The 19173-nt window shown below is 39.8% G+C and overlaps 2 protein-coding genes and 1 long non-coding RNA gene across 4 annotated transcripts in view; 1 reads left to right on the forward strand and 2 right to left on the reverse strand.

The window, feature by feature from the left end:
* Positions 1 to 14717, reverse strand: LOC115149529 (myosin-6). Its single transcript, XM_029692470.1, has 40 exons — positions 14686 to 14717; positions 14523 to 14555; positions 13273 to 13481; positions 12783 to 12926; positions 12535 to 12691; positions 12418 to 12445; positions 12222 to 12327; positions 11980 to 12072; positions 11495 to 11558; positions 11306 to 11404; positions 10781 to 10884; positions 10465 to 10603; positions 10246 to 10364; positions 9887 to 10036; positions 9621 to 9791; positions 9140 to 9449; positions 8970 to 9043; positions 8576 to 8781; positions 8353 to 8476; positions 7672 to 7808; positions 7327 to 7582; positions 6861 to 7103; positions 6602 to 6778; positions 6362 to 6507; positions 6196 to 6286; positions 5714 to 6103; positions 5480 to 5606; positions 5264 to 5382; positions 4981 to 5177; positions 4009 to 4192; positions 3202 to 3367; positions 2779 to 2903; positions 2383 to 2691; positions 2075 to 2278; positions 1684 to 1980; positions 1429 to 1533; positions 1234 to 1329; positions 981 to 1115; positions 605 to 653; positions 1 to 129 (listed from the first exon to the last, which is right to left on the reverse strand). The coding sequence occupies exons 3-39, from the start codon at positions 13471 to 13473 to the stop codon at positions 633 to 635; spliced, it is 5814 nt and encodes a 1937-aa protein (XP_029548330.1). The 5' UTR covers positions 13474 to 13481; positions 14523 to 14555; positions 14686 to 14717; the 3' UTR covers positions 1 to 129; positions 605 to 632.
* LOC115149537 (myosin-7-like) overlaps positions 1 to 14760 on the reverse strand; it is a 52371-nt gene extending 37611 nt beyond the window's left edge. Inside the window, exon 1 of the mRNA XM_029692493.1 lies at positions 14686 to 14760. The gene's annotated coding sequence lies outside the window, so the exon portion shown is untranslated. The remainder of the gene's footprint in view (positions 1 to 14685) is intronic.
* Positions 8642 to 19173, forward strand: part of LOC115149546 (uncharacterized) — a 26119-nt gene continuing 15587 nt past the window's right edge. Inside the window, exons 1-3 of one of the 2 annotated variants that reach the window (XR_003866900.1) lie at positions 8642 to 8739; positions 17991 to 18061; positions 18422 to 18651. This is a non-coding gene — a long non-coding RNA (uncharacterized LOC115149546). Of the gene's footprint in view, positions 8740 to 17990; positions 18062 to 18421; positions 18652 to 19173 lie in introns of those variants that run through there. The other variant, XR_003866901.1, reaches the window with a different exon arrangement.

Consider the following 19173-nt stretch of genomic DNA (forward strand, 5'->3'; position numbering starts at 1 on the left):
GCCTATTTTAACTTGACTTTATTCTTTATTCTGCTCATGTTACATGGAGAATATAGAAAACTATATCACTACAGTCAGGAGGTTTTCAGTAAGGTCCATCCGAGAGCTTCACTCTTCATCATGACATTTCTGTAGCAGAAGATTGATAAAGGTTGACATTGAATTAACTATTGTGAGCACTAAAAACATTCTTATAATATTCTGTGGGTCATCAACTATAAATTAAACAATGGGGCTGAGTTTATAGAATACACTACAAACATCATGCATTACACAAACTGTTTACTAGTAAATTAAAGATTTTACAAAAATATTTAAAGACACAACGATGTCTAAGTAAATGTCTAGTATTTATTAGTAAATAAAAATGCATTGCTTGCCATCACAGTAAGTCACCACTTAAACCAATAAATATTATGCTTTTGAAAAAACATTTTTTAACCCATGACAGGAAACATTATTCAAATGTATATAATAGAATAACACTTCATAGGTAGTTGTATGGTTATTGGACATCAAATACTTACAAAGCTATTGATGTTGGGGCCGTCGTCATACATGACAAATGAAAACCAATATAATTATTTTGATGGAAAGAACTGACCTGGGAGCCGACATCACAAATCTTGACCTCACTCTTCATCCTTTCCTTTCTGTGACAGAGAAGATGGATTGATTAAGAGAAAATGTTTTATACTGCCATTTTATACTGTGACCTCTGGTTGAAATTTTACAGTTGGGAACTTCAACAGGTATAGTTACTTAGTAACAATTTAACAAATAATGAATGTATTACTTATTTTCTTCAGGAATCAATGGGTGAATATAGAGAATTGAAATTACCATTAAACAGAGTCCCAGATCCCAGACTTTAGCTTTGAAGCTATTTGAGGTTGAGGATTTTACCATACATTACAAATGGGAATCTGCTTAATTATAACCATTACAACTATGTACATTGAAACAGCAACTTCACTGACCTTGGAGCCGGAATCACGACTCTTGACTCTCATCTTGTTAACCTGAGACTCAGCGATATCAGCCCTCTCCTCTGCCTCATCCAGTTCATGCTGAATCTTGCGGAACTTGCCCAAATTAGCATTGGCTTGTTCCTCCTGTGAATAATGTTAAATATGAATGTTAAAAATCCTGTGAATAATGTTAAGTTTCTTGCTAACAACGATTTGAGAATTACAGATGTATCAGTTGGATGATGGAACGTTTTCTACTTACAGCCTCCTCTGAAGTTCTCTTGTAGGATTTGACCTTCAGCTGCAGTTTGTCCACCAGGTCCTGAAGACGGGACAAATTCTTACGGTCTTCCTCAGTCTGTACCCAAAAAGAAAGGAAAAAATTGTCATTTGTGTCTCTTACATTTGATTCTTAACATGTTAATAGTGCATTGTCAAATGAAAATATATGATGTACCTGGTAGGTGAGCTCCTTGATGCGTCTCTCATATTTACGGACTCCTTTCACAGAATCACTGCTCCTCCTTTGCTCCATTTCCACTTCACTCTCTAGCTCCCTCACCTAGAAAGACATGATGAATGTTAACACATTAATTCCAATTATGTTGTTAGTTACCACAGCCTTTAATATTAAAGCTAGAAATATGACTATAAATATGAAAAATTATTTAGAATTAATAGAAGATTATGAAGCTGGGCCTCAGATACTTACTCTGGACTCCAGCTTCTGGATCTGCTTCTTGCCACCTTTCATGGCAATTTGTTCAGCTTCATCCAGGCGGTGCTGCAGGTCCTTGATGGTCTGCTCCATGTTCTTTTTCATGCGCTCCAGATGAGAACTGGTGTCCTGCTCCTTCTTCAGCTCCTCTGCCATCATGGCAGCATCAGTAATGGCCTTTTTGGCCTTTTCCTCAGCGTTTCTGCACTCCTGCACAGCCTCCTCCACTTCATTCTGAAGCTGGGATGTGTCACCCTCTAGCTTCTTCTTCTGGCTCAACAGGCTGGTGTTCTACACATATATATGACAAATGTATTTTAATATAACCTCAACAAATCGCAGATATTTTAAGGAGAACACGAATTGTTATCTATTACCATCTTACCTGTGAGTGCAGCAGCTGAACTCTCTCACTAACATCCAGCAGTTCCTGCTCAGCCAGTTTGCGGCCTCTCTCAGTCTGCTCCACCATGGCTCTCAGCTCATCCAGTTCAGCCTGCATCAGGTTGTTGCGTCTCTCTACAATAGCAATGTTCTCCTTCAGGTCATCATTGCCACGAAGAGCATCATCTAGCTGCATTTGAGAATCCTGTAGAGAGAATTGATTTTACTATATTTTGTTTCACAGTGTGGTTTGGCTTTTTGTGAAGGCACAAGCAATGTTTTTAATTCACAATGGTGTGGAAGTATTACCTTCAGATGGGAATGAAGACCCTTAAGTTGCTTCTGGGCCTCTGTTGCCTGCCTGTTAGCCTGGCTGAGCTGGATCTCCATCTCATTGAGATCTCCCTCCATCTTCTTCTTCAGCCTGAGAGCTTCATTCCTGCTGCGAGTCTCTGACTCCAGGGAGCTTTGCAGGGTATCCACCACTCTCTGCTGGTTCCTCTTATTCATCTCCATCTCCTCATCCTTCTCCACTAGCTTCCGTTCAATGTCAGCTTTGATCTGATTGAACTCCAGCTGTGCTCTCATGATCTTGCCCTCCTCATGCTCTAGGGAGCCCTATGAGAACACAGCCACCCATAGTTTAGAAGATTTTACAATTCAATTCTGGTACTTTCACTATCAGTAAATGTTTTCTATTCTTACCTCAGCTTCCTCTAGAGCTGACTGTATCTCAGCCTTCTCCTGCTCCAGCTGTTTACGGATCTTCTCCAGCTCATGGATGCTCTTTCCGCCCTCACCAAGTTGCTCAGTCAAGTCAGAAATTTCCTCTGTGGAAAAATGTAATTTTACATCAGAATCTTTTTGTGACAACTAGTAGGGTTGGGCTGTATCCAGATGTTCATACCGGGGTATTCGGTATTACCATTGGTGCATATTTATTTGGCACATCTTAGATGGTTAAATTTACAGTATTGAAAATCATACCGTCGGTGTTTCAAAATACCCCAGTATACGGTACATATGGAAAAACACCCAAGCCTAATAACTACAATATTTTTGTGATCTTTATAACATATCGATCTTTAATTAACAAAGTTATATAGGCAATAATGCACATGCTCTGACCTTGAAGGTTCTTGTTCTCCCTCTTCATGGTCTCCAGATGATCCAGAGATTCCTCATAAGAGTTCTTGAGTTTGAAGAGTTCAGTGCTAAGAGATCTGGCCTCTTTCTGGGAGCTCTCCAGCTCTGTCTGAGACTCTTCAAACTTCTGCTTCCACTCAGCCAGGACCTGGAAACGTAAGTGGTTTCAATACAGTATATTATTAGGATAAGATGTACTTTATTGTCCATTAACTTACAGAAGAACGATGCTCACAACCTAAGCCCCCGAGAAAACACGGGTAAAATGAAATGGGTCAGCCGCAGTGCAACTCCCCTGGAGCAATTATAGGGGTGAAGTGCCTTGCTCAAGGGTATGTAGGATGATGACAGCAACCTTCTGTCGGCTAATTCAACGCCAGATTTTCTCATCTTAGCTGGGATTCAAGGCCCGCTTCTCTAACCACTAGGCTACATGCTGTCCCTCTCATGTACTATAATCAATCAAATGTATTTATAAAGCCCTTCTTACATCAGCTGATGTCACAAAGTGCTGTACAGAAACCCAGCCTAAAACCCCAAACAGCAAGCAATGCAAGTGTAGAAGCACGGTGGCTGGGAAAAACTCCCTAGAAAGGCCAGAACATAGGAAGAAACCTAGAGAGGAACCAGGCTATGAGGGGTGGCCAGTCCTCTTCTGGCTGTGCCGAGTGGAGATTATAACAGAACATCGCCAAGATGTTCAAATGTTCATAGATGACCAGCAGGGTCAAATAATAATCACAGTGGTAATGAAAGCTAATAGGACTTGTCTACAATTTATTTTCTTACCTTGTCGAAGTTCCTTTGCTTTTTGTCCAGAGCGGCAGCAGATGCATTGGATCTCTCCACATCCACCATGAGATCTTCAATCTCATTCTGGAGTCTGTGTTTAGTCTTCTCCAGGGAGGAGCATTTAGCATTAACAGCTTCCACAGCTTCCTCTGCATCCTGCAGACGCTGAGCCAGCTTTTTCCTGGATTGACATAGATGAGAAACATTTAAGACATCTGCCTTTTTTCTGTCTGATATTTAATGGTTGTATATCAGGTAATCTATGTATCATTCATCATATACTTTTGTGTGTCACTAATTCAGCCAAGGTTGAATAGCCTTAAAAGTAAGAGAAAGTAAGAAAGAAACCTTGCTTTTCTTTTTCAGCTTCAATATTGCAAATAGATTGTGGCTTCTATCAATGTAATTGTCTGCATACTTTCCAATCCCCCATATGTATATTTTTTATAAAGATATATTATTAAATGTATATATTTTTTAAATATGTGTTTGTTTATTATTTTCCCCAAACCCTACCATCCCTCCCCTAATTGGAGTAAACTAATGGATGACAACAACAACAGTTAGGCTCCTACTTCCATCTTATACATACTATATACATTTTACAGACACAGTATATTTTACATGAATTATCTTTTGTTTGTTTTTAGTCACATTCTTCAGCTACCCTCAACCCCTCCCATCTATCTCTGAACACCATACAGTTGTGATGTTTCACAAAAGTTGTGAACCTTTCTTTCTATTCTCTTGGTTTCTACAGATTGTAAATTAAAGATAACCATTTTTGCTAAGAGTTATTATTTTATTGATCGATTGACTATGACTTTTCAGATCACCCAGCAGTTCTATTTGCAGAGTTAATCAGGTAAATGTTGCAATTCTTCAGCCATTCCTGAATCTGTATCCACCATATATATATAACATTGGTTACAATACTTTTGTATAATAATTTAAATTAAATATCCTTACTTTGCATCTTCAAGCTCCTCGGTCTTCTGGATGGCATCAGTTTCATACTTGGTTCTCCACTGAGCCACTTCAGCATTAGCCTTGGACATACCACGCTGCAGCTCAGTCTTGGCCTCCTGCTCCTCCTCATACTGCTCCCTCAGCAGATCTGAGTCATGGCGAGCAGACTGCACTGCATGGGCAAGTGCGTTCTTTGCCTGGTAAGGACATTATGTAAAGAATCAAATTATGCCGGAGGTTAAATGAAGTTGATTATTGACACTTCATTTTTTTGTATAAATACCTTGACTTCTTCCTCCAGTTGTCTCTTGAGGTCTTCAATCTGCTGAACGTTGGACTGCTTACCTCTGGTCAGTTGGGAGACCAGAGAGTCCTTCTCCTCCAGCTGTCTGGCAAGTTCACCTGTTTTAATGCAATTATAATTATTTCTAATGATATTACTTATTTGGTTATATGTTGTTGCTGTTCATGTGAATGTCCCGATTTGTAGTTAATATACCATTCTCAGTTTGAAGCTTTGCTTTCTGCATGGTGAAATCATTGATGGATCGCTGTCCTTCCTCAGCTTTCGTCCTGTATTCACTCATTTGGTCCTCGAGAGTGCGGCACATTTTCTCCAAGTTTGTCTAAAAACAGATTTGTTTTTTGAATGATAGAACACCGTCACTAGATTCCATCATTAAAAAGCATGTACCGATAACGCATTTTATGATTGCTCAGTGATACCACATACTTTGGACTTGACAATCTGCTCCATGTTGGAGACCACATCATCCAGCTCCAGCCTGAGCTCACTCTTCTCCTTCTCCAGCTTCTGCTTCACTCTCTGAAGGTTGTCAATCTGCTCTCCCAGGTCAGCCACACTGTCAGCATTTTTCTTCCTCAGAGTGGCAGCTGTAGCCTCATGCTGCAGAGTAGCCTCTTCAAGGTCTCTGCGCACCTTCTGGAACTCAGCCTCCCTCTTCTTGTTCATCTCAATCTGGGCAGCAGTGGCTCCACCTGCTTCCTCCAGCCTCTCACTGATCTCTTCCAGCTCTCTGGACAAGTCTGCCCTCTGTTTTTCCACCTTGGCACGGGCAGCTCTCTCAGCCTCAAGCTCTTCCTCCAGCTCTTCAATGCGGGCCTGAAATGGTTGGAATTCAAATGTTTTGGTAAGAACAGAACATAAACAAGTGTAACACAAAGATGACCTTTTCAACAATACTATTAAAATACCTGCAGCTCCTTCAGTTTCTTCTGAAGTTGGGCACTCATGGCCTGCTCATCCTCAATCTTGCTGTTGAGTTGGCTCGTCTCAAAATCCTTCCTGATAAGTAAAGCACACATTTTAGAGCTTTCTGTAAAGTAATTATTCATTAGATTTTGTGGGTTGTGATCTTACTTCTTCATTCTCTCCTCCAGTTGCTGCTTGTCGTTCTCCAGGTCCATTAGGCTCTCCTGGGTCAACTTCAAGTCTCCTTCCAGCTTTCTCTTGGCTCTTTCAAGGTCCATCCTCACCTTCTTTTCTTGCTCCAAAGACCCTTCAAGCTGATAAGGGATATATTAAACAATATTCTATTGTAGCCTATTTTAGAATATTACTTACTTTGTTGTAATTTTTTATTTCCTATTTGGTACTCACATCATCAACTTGCTGTTCCAGTTTGGCTTTGGCCTTGGTCAGCGTGTTGACCTTGTCCTCCTCACTCTGCAGGTCATCCAACGTTTGCTGATGAGCCTCCTGCAGAGCCTTCTTCTCCTTGGTCAGCTTGGCAATGATTTCGTCCAGAGCTGCCATCTCTTCAGTAAGGTTTTTGACCTAAGGAAACAATGTCATTACGCTTTCATCCAAAACAATCAATTGGCGTTTTAACAATACAAGAATGAAGAACAACTTTTACCTTGTTCTCTGTGGCATGCTTTTCCTTCTCCACTTTAGCCAGAGTGAGCTCCAGATCATCAATGTCCTTCTTGAGTTCTGAGCACTCATCTTCCAGCTTTCTCTTCTTAGCAGTCAGCTCTGAATTCATCTCCTCCTCATCCTCCAGTCTTTCTGTCAGCTCTTTGGCTTTGGCCTCAAGCTGGATTTTGCTCTTGATCAGACCCTCGCATCTCTCTTCAGCATCACCAATAGTGTCTTCTGACTGTCAATGTGTCAATATATTGTAAGTATATCACATTTTCTGTTTGGTGGCAAAATATTTGGAGACAACAAATGCTCCGCTGAATGTAGATATCTATTTAGCAAATCATGTATCTTTTTCTGTTTTTCTATTTCTCTAATTAGTTAAAAGCTAACCAGAAAGGACATTTTGACAAAGGATGTGAGTGCAGCAATGTAACTGTAGTGCAGTTAAAGTTACTCACAGTTTGAACAGCGATCTGCAGGTCATTCTTCTCTTGGATAAGGGAGACCATCTTCTCTTCCAGCTCCTTTCTACGGGCTTCACTTTTAGCATAAGCCTCTTTAAGCTTCAGGAATTCTTCCTTCATGTTCGCCATCTCCTTCTCAGTCTCTGCTGACTTCAGCAGTGGTTTGATCTTAAAGAACATCTTCATCCAGGGCCAATTCTTGACACCCATGAAGGCACGAATGTTCCATTGGATCACAAGCAAGGCATCCCTGTGAAATGGAATAGAAGTAGCTTTTTATACACCCTTTTCCACCTCCACCATATTCTCTGCAGAAGTTTTATCTATTCTTATTCCAACCTGCGGTCAACAATTTTCTGGAACTCAATTCTGGCAAGTAGACCACGTGATCGGGCCTGCATGCCAGTGATGATAAGAGCGAGACGGTCATCTCTCATCTCCTCAAGGGTTCCCAGGAGACCAGCCTTGAAGAACACCTAATGATAAACCAAGGCCATAATTTGGTGCATGGATTGTCTTGTATTTGTACGATTGTATTTTTCTGCCTGTTGACCATAAATAACTTGAATGTGGTATCTCCCAGATTTACAAAACTTAGTAGTCATGTTTAGATTGCTAATTTCTTGCCTCTGCGAAAATGGCACAAATTGACCACAAGTTGGCCCTGTAATGTGCAATTGATTTTATAACTTCTGTCCCAGCATGACCGAGAGTGAAAGAAATGGGCGCGTTTTTTAAAAACATGTACAGAAAGTCTATCTCAAACAGTATGGCCACAATGCTTTTAATATCTTATATATAGCCAGATATGGATCTACTACATGGTAAATATTTGTATCCGTTGACTTGATCCATTTCCCCTAGAGACAGATGATATGTAGTAAGCATGCTCAGTGGTATATCATCAGTTATTTCAAGAGGCATTTCTCAAGTTAACCTAGTGGTAATATACTGCTTGGACCCTGTAATTGCTGCTGGTCCAACAGGTCTTATTGCTTTTCATCTATTTAGGGAACGTACCTTAGTGTGTCCTAATCTGTACTGGGTATGGTCAATGTCCAGAGAGCCCAGCAGTTTTTCTGCTGCCTTCGTGTTGTCAATGAACTGACCCTCAGGGATAGCATTTGGATTGAGGATGCGGTATCTGAATTTAAATCAGAAAGCAATTATCTTCAAAAATGGACCACCTGAATAGGTAAACAGTTGAATTTATTTTGGACAGGAAATGCATAATGATTTGTACCTTTGTTTGAAGTCAGCATACAGGATCCTGTTGGGGAAGCCCTTTCTGCAGATCCTGATGCCTTCCAGCACACCGTTACAGCGCAGCTGGTGCATGACCAGAGGATTCTCCATGGCCCCAGGAGTCTTGGTCTCGTTGGGGATGAGGCAACGCACAAAGTGGGGGTGAGTAGACCTCAAGTTGGTCATGAGTTTACCCAAGTTCTCCTGTAAGTACGACACATGTAGAATTTTCCATAAATGACTCCCAGTACCTCACGAGTCATAACGGCATTTAATGCTAACATGCCAATCCACAACATACTGACATGTCAAATTTAGCGCAAATATAATACATTTGTTATTATCTGCCATTTGAAAACATCAGAAGTATATTGATTTAAAGTCAGATTTACCCTGTGCAAGGCAGACACAGTCTGGAAGGAAGAGCCTTTCTTCTTCTTTCCTCCAGCCGCTTTTTCTTCAGGTGCTGTATGATAATGACATCAATTAAATATACTATTGGCATGTGCATTTGTATTTATTTTAGATGTTTGTAGTCTTTGCCGATAAAAACACATAGTACCTCCTTCTGCACCAGCATAGCTCACAAAGAGGTTGGCCAGGAACTTAAGACTTGACTTCTGGAACAGTCCGACCACAGTCTCATTCAGCGGGTCCTTGTTCTTCACCAGCCAGTTACCAATGTTGTAGTCAACAATGCCAGCATAGTGAACCAGGGAGAAATGGGCCTCTGGTCTACCCTTAATAATCCTAGGCTTCTGGAAGCATGCATTTTTGCCCAGATGGTTCTCATACAGCTTAGCTTTGAATGTAGAATCACTGGCCTTGGGGAACATGCACTCCTCTTCAAGGATGGACATGATACCCATGGGCTGAAAGGGGAAAATGAATGAAAATAAATGAATACTAAGGGAAAAGCATAGTGAATAAATATGAGAATAAGTTGTTGTTGAAGCACATTTATGAAGATTGCTCTTGTAGTGTTTGAAATCTTAAAGATTCAAACATATAAATTAAACTTCTGCGAAACTGAAGACACCAACCCTTTCAATGAGGTCAATGCAGGCAGCCAAGTCCATGCCGAAGTCAATGAACTCCCAGACGATGCCCTCTTTCTTGTACTCTTCCTGCTCCAGCACAAACATGTGGTGGTTGAAGAACTGCTGCAGCTTCTCATTAGTGAAGTTGATGCACAGTTGCTCAAAGGTGTTGAACTGAAATAGAAGTTCACAGTTACTTTATTTTGTGTTGTGTTTTAGATGTTTTAGATGAATCGTTTTATGACGTGGCCTTTTATCAAATCACTCACATCAAAGATCTCAAAGCCAGCAATGTCCAGCACACCAATGTAGTGCTGGCGAGCGTTCTTTGTGTCCAGAGTAAGGTTGATTCTTATCACCATCCAGAGGAACATGTTCTCATAAATTTTCTTTGCCAGTGCACCAATGGAGTAGTACACCTACAAAATATTGAGAAAATAATTTACCAAAACATAGGCTCCACATAAAAGCATAGGGACAGTTTCCCAGACACAGATCAGGCCTAGCCCTGGACTTAAAAGCATCGTCAATGGGGAATCACAGGCATGAAAATATTAGCAACTCTAAACAGAAGTTTTATGCTCAAAATTATTATCTCCTTGAAATGTACAACTTTCTTGAGACTCACCTGGTCGACACTCTGACCTTTGGTGACCCACTCATTTCCTACTTTGACCCTTGGATGACACAGCCCCTTGACCAGGTCAGCAGAGTTCAGGCCCATCAGATATGCGGCTTTGTCAATATCTGTAAAGGCAAAGTTTTATGGTTGGAGGAGGCACTCTGACCGTCAGATTTTTCAGACATTACTTTATGTTAAAGTGAGAGGTTTTTAATCAGTGCTCACCCTCAGTGCCATCTGCCTCTGCTTGCTCCTCCCGCTGCTTATTCTTGAACTTCAGGTTGCCGTAGTGCATGATGGCCCCAGTCAGCTTATAAATGCCATTAATCTCTTCTTGGGAGAATCCAAGCACATTAAAGGCATCCTAGTTTCGAAATAAAAACCATTGTTTTGTATTGGTGAGAGAGTTGGATATAAGTGGAATAAATCAAAATCAAATCACATTTTATTTGTCACATGCCCTGAATACAACAGGTATAGACCTTGCTGTGAAATGCTTACTTACAAGCACATACAGTGTTCATGAACATATTTTACTCACATCAGTAGCCATTAGCTCATCTGCATCATTAATGGAAGTTACAGCAATCTCTCCTTGGGAGATGAAGGCGTAGTCATAGGGATTGCTGGTGATGAGTAGCATCTCTGAAAATAATCGAACAGCACAGTTTGATTTGTGTTCAGGCTGTGGTATAGGCCATAACATAATATAGTGTAAGGGCCCCCCTGCCGACCAGGGCGCACCCAACAGTTTGGGAACCGCTGGTCTAAGATCCCTCCCAATGTGTTATCCAATGTCATTTTAGAAAAAGGCTCAATGACATTGTCCTCACAAGGATTTTGTTAAACAAAATCTCTTTCTCTGAGCAATTGAATTAGTATAAAATGTATATAATAAAAAAAATGTAGCTCGGTATTTGTATTATTTATTTTATACAGTATTTGTTTTGCTCATCTTTATCATGGGATCCAATAAATCTGTACCCCACTGTAATCAGAAGTTCTCAGTTGAATTCAGCGTTAGACCTTAACGGTGCTCAGTAGTGTTTGATGATTTAATACTCACCCAGCAGTTCTGGTTTCTTTTGGGACAGGATCTGGTAGAAGATGTGATAGTCTCTCTCAGCCTTGAGCTGGAAAGTTACACGTGACTTCTCCAGAAGATCTGATCAGTATGGAAAAGTGCTTTTGGTATTAATGTGTTTCCTGTCAAAGAGATCATTCCAATTCTGAGCAAATATACTATTGTACTCACAAGTCTCAATGTCAGCAGACGAAAGCTTCCCAGTGACTCCAAAATGAATTCGGATGAATTTACCCTGTAAGTTATTGTCAAAAGCAGAAATGAATGAGCACACCAGATCTGGGTTCAAGTAGTATTTGTTTTCTTTTTGAATAGGTGTGCTTGATTGAGCTTGCGTGGTGTAATGGAACTGATGGAATAGTCCCAAAAGTTTAAATCACACCTTTCACACTCTAGGCAGGCTCGATCAAACACAAAGTATTTGAAAGAAACAACAAACAAATAGTATTTAAACCCAGGTCTGTTGCACACATACAGTCCCAAAGGGAAGATTAGCTGATAAACCCGAGGAAGATTAGCTGACGTCATGACATCAATTAATGGGGATCCTAATAAAATTCTTATCCTAATAAAATTCAAATATATGATAGTGGATCAGATGAACATTTATGATAAGATTTGAATGGTCTTTGACTGCAAACAAAGACCAAACTTACGAATCGAGAGGAGTTGTCATTCCTGATGGTCTTGGCATTACCAAAAGCCTCCAGGGCAGGATTGGCCTGGATGATCTGATCCTCCAGCGTCCCCTAGAAACCAACATCCATACAGTGAGAAAATGCTGCAATGAACACCAATACTCCATGAGTAAAAATGGATTTTGTCAATATGTGCTCATCCAGCCATGAAGAATGTTTCATTTGGGATCGATAATGATGAACATTTGCATTCTATTTACCTTTTTTTCTTCTGCAGCGCTTTTCTTTCCGCCGACAGCAGCAATGCTGGCAAAGTACTGAATGACCCTCTTGGTGTTCACAGTCTTTCCAGCACCGGATTCTCCACTGGGATTGAAATACAAATGTTGATGTCTCAGAATTTATCTTAATCTTAAATAGCCTCAAATCAATATAACCTTTGGTTGATGTACTTACGTGATAAGAACAGACTGATTTTCCCTGTCTGTTGAAAGAGAAGTATCAGTAAATGTGTCATTATAGAAAAATCATTTGATATGCCAATGTAGATGAAAAGGAAAAGTGATAATTTACCTGACAACATGTACTGGTAGGCATTGTCAGAGATGGAGAAGATGTGAGGAGGAGCTTCTGTCCTCTTCTTGCCTCTGTATGCATTGACAACAGACTGATCGTACACTGGCAGCCACTTGTAGGGGTTGACAGTGACACAGAACAGCCCTGAGTAGGTCTGTGGAAGACGAGGGAGATGCAGATTTAGTTTCATTCATTTGAATGAATGTTTGATTTAATGAAGATATTAGCAGTCAGGCATGACTTACGTAGATCATCCAGGCTGCGTAACGCTCTTTGAGGTTAAACAGCACAGCAGGCTCATGCAGGAAGGTGAACATCGCCATGTCCTCAATTTTATCAAACTTTGGCGGGTTCTGGGGGTGAACGTCGTCCTCCTTCACAGTAACAGTCTGAAAGATGGGCAAATTAAATGATTTTGTTTCATTTTCAAGGTGTAGAGGTATTCACTTTTGAGACAAATCCTATCTTGAGATTGCACACAATGTTGAATTTTCACAAATCAACCATTTACATGTAATGCCTGATTTGCATAAAGTTAAAGATCTCAAGTCAGGATTCTGCTCTTTGTTATCTCTTGTGAGAAGAATGTTCATAGTCAACAGTAAAGCGCATAACTCAATTCAGTTTATAACTAACTGTTCATCAATCATAGAGTTATCCTAGTAGAAAATGTATTATCTTGTGATTTTCACCAGGTCATATATTTTCAGAAATGCTTTTCACCAAATTATTTACCTTTCCAAACTCAGTATCAACGGTGACTTTAGCCCCATCTCTGCTGGTGATTGTGGCCTTGACGTACTCAACCTCAGGGTCTGGCACATAGCACTCTCTCTTTATGTCAAAGGGTCTAGTCTGGCATTCCATACGCTCCTTGTCTGACTTACGCAGATAGGAAGCTGCGCCCCCAAACTCTGCCATCAATGCGTCCCCCATTCTTAAATCTGTGCAGGCAGGAAAAGAGCATTGAACACATACATATGTATATATTACACACAGTACCAGATTTGAGTTGGAATAATATCATGTATTTGTTGTGGATATGTATGTATTTGTGTATGTATTATTAGGTTACGATTGCTAAACTATAGATTTACATGTGGCTGTCTTCTCACTGTTGCCAAGGTTTGTTGTATGCTAGGATTCTCATAACAAACTGTTCTCAAACTTAAAGCTGCAATATGTCACTTTTTGGGCGACCCAACCAAATTAACATAGAAATATGTGTTATAGATATGTCATGATCATTTAAAGCAAGGCTAGGAAGTGGTATATCTGTTCTATATGCACTATTTCTATGCTTCCCGGTCTTAACTTTTGTTTTTGTGTATTTTACTTTCGGTTTTGTACAGCTTCAAAAAGCTGAAAATATAAATATTTGGGGTTATGTAAAAGTTATTTCACATCGTTTTAGATGGTACAATGATTCTCTACACTATACTTGTAAATTAGCCTTAATACTTAAATTATTATTATTTTAATTGGTCCCAAAAATGTTACCCACAAAGACCTAAATCAATTGAAATATTAGTATCACTGTATGTATATACTGTAGCATGGCAGACCAATAGAACTTTTAAATAATAGCTTAAATAAATCGTGTCGAGGCAGAACACCAGTAGGCTACCAGATTTATAATCCTAGATTGATAAGACTTTATCTGAACAATATGAAGGTCAGTAAACCAATAGCACATTGAAAATAAACCAAAACATGTGAGGTTGACAGCAGACCAAAAGTAGCTAGGTCCACTGTAGCTCAAATCTACAGCTTGTGTTAGTGATGACACTGACTACATGTAATTACTGTACGGGAAAGACGTATTATGCATCATATACAAGTTGACTAGATTGATGAGTACAGATCAAAATAAAAAATGGCATTAGAATAAGAATTTGGCAAACTATTAATAGTTTTCATGAAACACATTAAACCACTAGGAGGCATGTTGTAGAACCTCTATTTTAGAGGATTATGATTCTTACCTGTTGTTGGTCACACCTTGGATAGGATCTCTACTGAGAATGAAATAGACAAATATAAAGACCAATATCAATCAACTTGCCAGTTTAAATGTGATAATGACAATTGTTAGGTCCTGTGATGATTATCTTTGCCCTCCTCAGCAGACTGCCTCTATATGCTTACCTTCAGGATGTCCAGTGCCTTGTGTCTTCCCTGGTCTGTCTCCCCTGGTCTCCATCACTCTTTATAGAGTGTTGATCAGCCCTATATGGAGATGGGCCATGTCAGGACATGAATTAAACTGATTATTTCAAAAGATCTGTATTTGGGGCTAGAGGTGTATACCTCTTTTGACCTATCAGGCTCGTTCTAACAACAGGCTATTCCAGGGTGGACAGAGGAGGGGAGAAATTGGCTGCACTGAAAGCCCACTTGATCATAGGGCAGTCTCAGGCACTGTAGTCATCTAAAAATGCCAAGCATGTATATTTGACCAATGGGAATTAATCAAATTATATATTTTAACGTGCAATGACACAAAGTAAGTTAGTTCCAAAAACAGTTTGAAACGTTGAAACCATAAGTAATGTATGTCCGTTTTTTGTTAAGAAATACCCCGTTATACTTTGCTCATTGTGAACACTTGGGGGGGACACGAGAAAGTGTTGCTGCAGTGCGTAAACTCACAATAGGGTTCTTATGACAAGTGCAGCTGTCTTTTGTTCGCCAAGACAAGGTCACTCTTCTATGCATTGTAACAGCTACTGAAGTATCAAACTAGACCTCATCTTGTTGACGTGACATAGTTTCTTTCCCTTTGTCCTTGATGACAAAAATAACCCTGTGAAATTGTTCTTTGGGTGTACAGTTTATGAAGAGCCCATAATTCAATTAATTTAAGCCACAAATGGAGCAAAGTATGAAAATGTATGCACTCACTACTGTAAGTCATTCTGGATAAGAGCGTCTGATAAAATGTAAACTGCCTAAATAAAGGAAAGGTCAACATTAAGTGTCCTAATAGGGGCATTGGGCCACAACAACCTGCCAGAACAAGTCTCTGGAACACTATTGGAGGGAGGCGACACCATTTCTTCCAGGACAAATTACATCATTTGGTGTTTAGTTGACGGTAGTGATAAACTCTGTCTCAGGCGCTGCTCCAGAATCTCACATAAGTGTTCATTTGGGTTGAGATCTGGTGACTGAGACACACACAACCTTTAAACCCCCTATGCTCCTTTGAGACCCCTCTTTCAAAGTCACTGACATGTTTTCTTCTAGCCATGGTAGTCAAAAGAATGGGAAACTGGGCATTTTATACATGACCCTAAGCATGATAGGGTTTTAATTGCTTAACTAAATTAGGAAACACACCTGTGTGGAAGCACCTGCTTTCAATATACTTTGTATGCCTCATTTACTCAAGTGTTTCCTTTATTTTGGCAGTTAGATGTACATGCCACTTTCAAGAAACTCATGCTAGTTTTAACAAGGGGGACTCAAAATGTAAAATGTTTTAAATAACTAGTGTAAGGTGCTGACCCAAGGGGCATAATAAGGTCTTATATTTGTAGTAACATGCTGTTAAAGGTCAAGATGGCTGTCAGTGCATTAGTGTGAAGCTGTCTACAAGTTGTCTATGAAGTGATAATACTGTATAAGTGGTTGTCATCAACAGAGAGAGTTTCCCTCCTTAGACCTCTACAGGAGCACATAGAGGAGCACCTTTGACTCCTACAATTTCACACCTTGGGCATTCAGCCTTGAGGTTCCTTACTTTACTTCCACATGCTACTCCTCAATGACACCGTTAGGTGTCCAATTCCCAGCTGTTGGGAAATTAATTCCTGTCACTACAGGAGGGAACACATACTGATCATGACAAAACAGTGAGTTTTTACCCTAAAACAATATCAGTAGATGGTTAAAAACAAATGATGTTCTCTCTCTCTCGAAGATGGATTTCAAAAGAAGCAACGTATTGTAAGCCAAGACTATAACTATTCTTTGCCATGAGGATAATGTAACACCCTGCAATCCATCAGCTAATACATTTCAAGCCTATAAAATCGACCATGACCCACAACCCTCAAATGTTTGAATTAAGCAGTAAGGCCCAAGGAGGTGTGGTATATTGGCCATATACCACAAACCCCCGAGGTGTCTTATTGCTATTATTAACTGGTTACCAACATAATTAGAACAGTAAACAAGTAATTTTGTGTCATACACGTGGTATATTTAAGCAAGAAGGCCCAGGGGTGTGTAGTATATGGATAATATACCACAGCTAAGGACTGTTCTTACGTAGTGCCGTGGTATATTGGCCATATACTACAAGGTCCTTATGGCTATTATAAACTGGTTACCAACGTAATCAGCACTAAAAGCAGTAAAAATAAATGTTTTGTCATACATGTAGTATACGTTCTGATATACCACGGCTGTCAGCCAGTCAGCATTCAGGGCTCGAACCACCCAGTTTATAATGTCTAATATACCATGGCCTTCAGCATCTAGGACCCAGACTACCTGGTTTATAATATAAAATATATGCAATTTAACAGACGCTTTTATCTACAGCGACTCAACGTACTTATGCTCTCAGGAATCTAATCACCCATTCTGGTGTTGCAAGTGCCATGCTCTACCAACTGAGCTACAAAGGACCACACTCTCTCTCATCAAGCTCCTTACTTAGTCTCAATACTTGAGCAGTCTATTCTAGGCTCAACCTTTCTTTATACGTCCTCATTCTCAGCTGTCCAGTCTTCTCGTGTTATCAACACTGTGTTCTGTCTGTCAGATAGAAGGAATGATGGCTGGACACCTTACCACTGTTCTGCTGTGTAACTTGATTCTCCTTTGCATTTCAAGGACTGCACTATCTTTAGGATGTCCATGCATCTGTTGTGACACAAAGGTCGTTGAAAACTCACGCAACTCATATCTCAGTGTTTGTCTTTGTCCTTGCATTGCTGTTAACGCTCTGATGCTATTGGGCTTGTGCTATTCCCATACTGTAGATGCTTTAACAGAAAAAAATGTAATCGAAATGTGTTGCACTATAAATGTAACTGATTGTTGGCTTTAGAATGATTTTGAAAGCTGAGTTTAAAGTGAAGGTTGCAAGAAAGGTTGTTTGTCACTTGCATTTCTGTGTATACCCAATACAATGGTGGACCTCCTTGTACAGTAAAGTAGCTATCTACATGTGTTCATTGACTGGCAAATTGTTTACTCTGTCACCCCGCAGATATTGAATATTAGACAGTTTTGCCGAATTTTGTCACACTTAGTTTTTTATTTGTGGGGTAACTGAAAACTCCCTTTGGAGTTGCTGGCTGTTTTAAAGAGTTGTACTACAGTATGGCTTACTAACAATCAACAGGATAACATAAGTGTCCTGTTTAGACTCAGGCAGTTACATGTGGTATTAACCTTATTTGTATCCATCATCAATCTCTCCTCCATGTGACTCACAGATGCAGGTCCAGCCTCTTGCATTGGGAGACCTCCTGTCAGGGACACCAAACATGGCCACACACAAGAGATGGTAAGAAGTTAACGGTAGCATTTTATTGTACACTATTAGTGTCTATTGTTTTATTTACTCCTAATTAGATTTGTTATGTCTTTAATTTCTGTCTTTTGATACCATGAACGTACAGATGCGCTGGTTAACACGTTACCTTTTCTGCTCACGTCACGCTGCGGCAGCAAGCACAATTGCTAGTTTTATTTCCATCTATCGTTGCAAGCTAGTTTTGAAGATTTTTATAGAATTTACCGTAGAACGTTAGATATTTATTGAATTCCCATTGGGACGGAGGGTAACTTTTAAACCAGCTGATTTGTGTGATAAACTTTGTTTTTTCCTCAATTTGATCTTCATTTCACTTTTCATCTCTTTCAGCTAATTCATTTTGCTTTCAAGTTCCTTCTCCCCTCTACATCTGTACATCATCTCATTTCAAGTTCCTTCTCCCCTCTACATCTGTACATCATCTCATTTCTAAATATTCTATCTGATTTTTGTCTCCATGCCCTGGACCCTTATAAATTTACTTTTTGTAACCGAATACAGTTCAGGTACCGTTAACAGTTTTTAATGGGTAGGCCTCTAAGTAGCCTATGTAAAACAATTGCCCTTGTTTAGATTTTTTTTTGTATTGTATTACTGTCACGTCCTGACCAGTAAAGGGGTTATTTGTTATTGTAGTTTGGTCAGGACGTGGCAGGGGGTGTTAGTTTTATGTGTTTCGGGGTTTTTTGGTTTATGTTCTATGTTAGTATATTTCTATGTTCGTTCTAGTTTTTCTATTTCTATGCTTAGTTTATTGGGTTGACCTTCAATTGAGGCAGCTGTGACTCATTGCCTCTAATTGAAGGTGTTTTTCCATGGGTTTTTGTGGGTAGTTGTTCCAAGTGTAGCTGTGTGCCTCACAGGACTGTTTTCTCGTCGTTGTTTTGTTCAAGTGTTTTGTTTAGTTTCTTTAATAAGAAAAGAAGATGAGTATTCACATTCCCGCTGCGTTTTGGTCTAATACTTACGACGAACGTGACAATTACTTTTCATTTTCTTACTTTATCCATGCATTTCTCCATATAATTTGTAGGTTTTTCTCTGTTCAAGCTGTTGCACTACTTTGCTCATTTATATTTGCT

The sequence above is a fragment of the Salmo trutta genome, chromosome 2 (assembly GCF_901001165.1).
Source record: "Salmo trutta chromosome 2, fSalTru1.1, whole genome shotgun sequence".
Classification (NCBI taxonomy): Eukaryota; Metazoa; Chordata; class Actinopteri; order Salmoniformes; family Salmonidae; genus Salmo; species Salmo trutta.